The 3,889-nt window shown below is 52.0% G+C and overlaps 1 protein-coding gene across 3 annotated transcripts in view; it reads left to right on the top strand.

Annotated features, from left to right (window-relative positions):
* Positions 1-648: 648 nt before the first annotated feature.
* Positions 649-3,889, top strand: part of ANO5 (anoctamin 5) — a 97,845-nt gene continuing 94,604 nt past the window's right edge. For all 3 annotated transcript variants that reach the window (XM_040327904.1, XM_040327903.1, XM_040327902.1), the window contains exon 1: positions 649-776. In XM_040327904.1, coding sequence (XP_040183838.1) covers positions 719-776 — 58 coding nt within the window. In that variant the 5' untranslated portion in view covers positions 649-718. The remainder of the gene's footprint in view (positions 777-3,889) is intronic.

Here is a 3,889-nt window from a genome sequence, read left to right as displayed (position 1 = left end):
TATGCCCAGTCTACAGTATGCCCAGTCTATGTGCAGACTACAGTATGCCCAGTCTACAGTATGCCCAGTCTACAGAATGCCCAGTCTACAGTATGCCCAGTCCATGCCCAGTCTATGTGCAGACTACGGTATGCCCAGTCCATGCCCAGTGTACAGTATGCCCAGTCCATGCCCAGTGTACAGTATGCCCAGCCCATGCCCAGTATGCCCAGTGTACAGTATGCCCAGTGTACAGTATGCCCAGTGTACAGTATGCCCAGTCTACAGTATGCCCAGTGTACAGTATGCCCAGTCTTTGCTCAGTCTCAGTGTATACTCAGTGAGAAGCATGCCATACTGATATAATAATAATAATGATACATTGTATCTGTATTATACACATGGGGTACAATGCTGCGGTCTGTGCTGGTGGAGGGGGGGGTACATTATATTATATATACGGACTATTAGTATTATTGATACATTGTATCTCTCCCTGTACAATGATGGAAGATCACACACAGAGCGATCCTCCGATCACCCGACCCGCAGAGCAGATCACTCTGTCTGGGAGGAGGAGGGGGGTGTTGGTGGTGATGGGGGAGGGGGAGGGAGGAGGAGAATGGAGGAGGGGAGGTGAGGCGGGGTGCTCCTCCTTCTCCTCCTGCAGTCAGTCGGTCGGTGATCTCCGGGCTCCTGGCTGCCCTCTCCGGGGCGGTGTGCGGGGACAGCCGGGACAATGATCCGCTCCGGGAAGAAAGAGGATGAAACCCTCATAGAGATGTCCGCCACTGACGGTGAGAGATCCGGGGGGAGGGGAGGAACAGAAGAGGGCAGAGGGGCAGATAATTGGAAGATTCGATGGCAGATGAGAGTGTAATGGGGTAGATCAGATTGTAGAGGGACAGAGGAGAGGGTAGAGGGGTAGATGATATGGCAGAGGGACAGATGAGTGGGCAGAGGGGTAGAAGAGATGGCAGAGGGGTAGCTCAGATGGTAGAGGGGCAGATGAGAGGGGTAGAGGGGCAGATGAGAGGACAGAGGGGCAGATGAGGGGGCAGATGAGATGGCAGAGGGGAAGCTCAGATGGCAGAGGGGCAGATGAGAGGGTAGAGGGGTAGAAGAGATGGAGAGGGGCAGATGAGAGGGCAGAGGGGCAGATGAGAGGGTAGAGGAGTGGGCAGAGGTGTAGATGAGAGTGTAAAGGGGTAGATCAGATTGCATTGGGGCAGAAGAGAGGGCAGAGGGGTAGAACAGATGGCAGAGGGCCAGATGAGAGCTGTAGATTATATGGCAAAGGGACAGATCAGATGGCAGAGGGGCAGATGAGTTGGGTAGAGGGGCAGATTAGAGGGGTAGAAGAGTGGGCAGAAGTGTAGATGAGATTGTAAAGGGGTAGATCAGATTGCATTGGGGCAGAAGAGAGGGCAAAGGGACAGATGAGAGGGGTAGATTATATGGCAAAGGGACAGATCAGATGGCAGAGGGGTAGATAATAGGGCAGAGGGGCAGATGAGAGGGGTAGATCAGATGGCAGAGGGACAGATCAGATAGCAGAGGGGCAGATAATAGGGCAGAGGGGCAGATCAGAGGGTAAAGGAATAGGGCAGGGGCACAGAAGAGAGAGTAGAGGGGTAGATCCTGGGGGAGATCAGAGGGTAAATGAGTAGATCCTAATGGAGAGGGTCAGATCTTGGAGTAGAGGGGCAGATCAGAGGGTAGTTTGTGGGGCAGATCAGGGCTGTTGGTAGTGACTGTCATCCTGTGTATTGGGGTGACAGATGTGGGGTGTGGGGTGTATCGGTGGGGGCCCTCCTGCCATGTGCCTGTGATTCTGTCCTTACCCTGTATTGTGGTGATTGCAGGACATGTGTGCCCAGAATGGGGTGACTCACCCGGCTGGAATTTCCTCCCCCAGGTGGGCAGTCTGGGCATAGCAGAGTTCTGGGTGGAGGGGTCACTATGTGAGTTTGGATGGAACTGATTACATTGTCCACATTCTGCTGAAACTTCTGATGTCATAGTGACACTTTCTGTGTTTGTAAATAGTTCTGTTCTTGTTGTTCTTTGTATTATACACACAGATCAGTAATATTATGATACATTGTATACACTGTGATTGGTGATATTATGATACATTGTGTATATAGTGATTGGTGATATTATGATACATTGTGTATATAGTGATTGGTGATATTATGATTCGGTGGCCTGTAGAGGTCGGGGGTCACAGCTGGTTGTTTTTTGTTACATTTTTATAAATGGCAAATCTCGTTACATTGTGACAGCACTATAGAAACCAGTTCTGGTCCATAGTGGACACAATGTATCGGAACCTTTCCTTTCATGTGCAGAGAATTGTCTGCGGCTGTTTTCCCATTTGGGTACGTTTATTGGGACCCTTCTAAAGCACCGTCCAATGTGCGGCTTGGGGGCCATATGCAATTACTCTGTAGTCCTTGGGGGGGGGGGGGGGGGTTGGGGGCCTCGCAGAGTTCAGACAGGGGTCTGTTCTGGTGCTTACTGATTCCACGAATATAGTTCCGTGGTTTGTTTTCTTTCTTTCTTTCTTTCACAATGTTACTTTTTCTGTGCTGACAATCTCTCTTCTCTTTTCACGTTTAGTTTGTTTCTTAGAAACCTTATAGAATGGACTGTTGTGTGAGAAATACTACATATTGTGAAAGAGGCTGTAATAGCAGTGATTTGCTAAGTCTCTGACCATCTGCACCATGTCTGCAGTCTCTGACCACCTCTTGTATCATGTCTGCAGTCTCTGACCATCTCTTGTAGCATGTCTGCAGTCTCTGACCACCTCTTGTATCATGTCTGCAGTCTCTGACCATCTCTTGTATCATGTCTGCAGTCTCTGACCATCTCTTGTATCATGTCTGCAGTCTCTGACCATCTCTTGTATCATATCTGTAGTCCCTGACCATCTCTTGTACCAACTCCTGCAGAATGGCATCAGTCTTTTACCATGCCCACAGGAGATTCCTTTTCCCGATGACCACCAACATAAGAGAAACGTTCTCCCCATCACTACCAGCGTAAGATGGTCCTTCTCCCAATGACCACCAACATAAAAAGGTCCTCCCAATGACCACCATGTAAGAAGATACTTCTCCCAATGGCCACCAGCATAAGCGGGTCCTTCTCCCAGGGGCGGCCAACGGCGGAGGGTCCTTCTCCCAGGGGCGGCCAACGGCGGAGGGTCCTTCTCCCAGGGGCGGCCAACGGCGGAGGGTCCTTCTCCCAGGGACGGCCAACGGCAGAGGGCCCTTCTCCCAGTGGCGGCCAACGGCAGAGGGCCCTTCTCCCAAGGACCGCCAATGTAAGGGGTCTGACTATTTAATTAGTTTTATTGATTTCCACTAACAGACCCTCAATGTAAGAAGGTTCTTCTCCCAATGACCACCAACATTTGAAGGTCCTCCCAATGACCACCATGTAAGAAGGTACTTCTCTAATTGACCACCAACGTGAGAGGGTCCCCCCTGAGACCACCAATGTAAGAGGGTCCCTCTACCAATGACCGCCAGCCTAAGCACGTCCTTCTCATAGTGGTGGCCAACATAAGCGTGCCCTTCTCCCAGTGACCGCCAGCGTAAGCGTGCCCTTCTCCCAGTGGCGGCCAACATAAGCGTGCCCTTCTCCCAGTGACCGCCAGTGTAAGCGTACCCTTCTCCCAGTGGTGGCCACCAGAAGCATGCCCTTCTCCCAGTGGTGGCCAACAGAAGCATGCCCTTCTCTCAGTGGTGGCCAACAGAAGCGTGCCCTTCTCCCAGTGGCGGCCAACGGAAGGGGGCCCTTCTCCCAGTGGCGGCCAACGGAAGGGGGCCCTTCTCCCAGTGGCGGCCAACGGCGGAAGGGGGCCCTTCTCCCAGTGGCGGCCAACAGAAGCATGCCC

This window comes from Rana temporaria, chromosome 11 (genome assembly GCF_905171775.1).
Source record: "Rana temporaria chromosome 11, aRanTem1.1, whole genome shotgun sequence".
In the NCBI taxonomy this organism is placed as follows: domain Eukaryota; kingdom Metazoa; phylum Chordata; class Amphibia; order Anura; family Ranidae; genus Rana; species Rana temporaria.
This window is presented reverse-complemented; position numbering and strand designations above follow the sequence as displayed.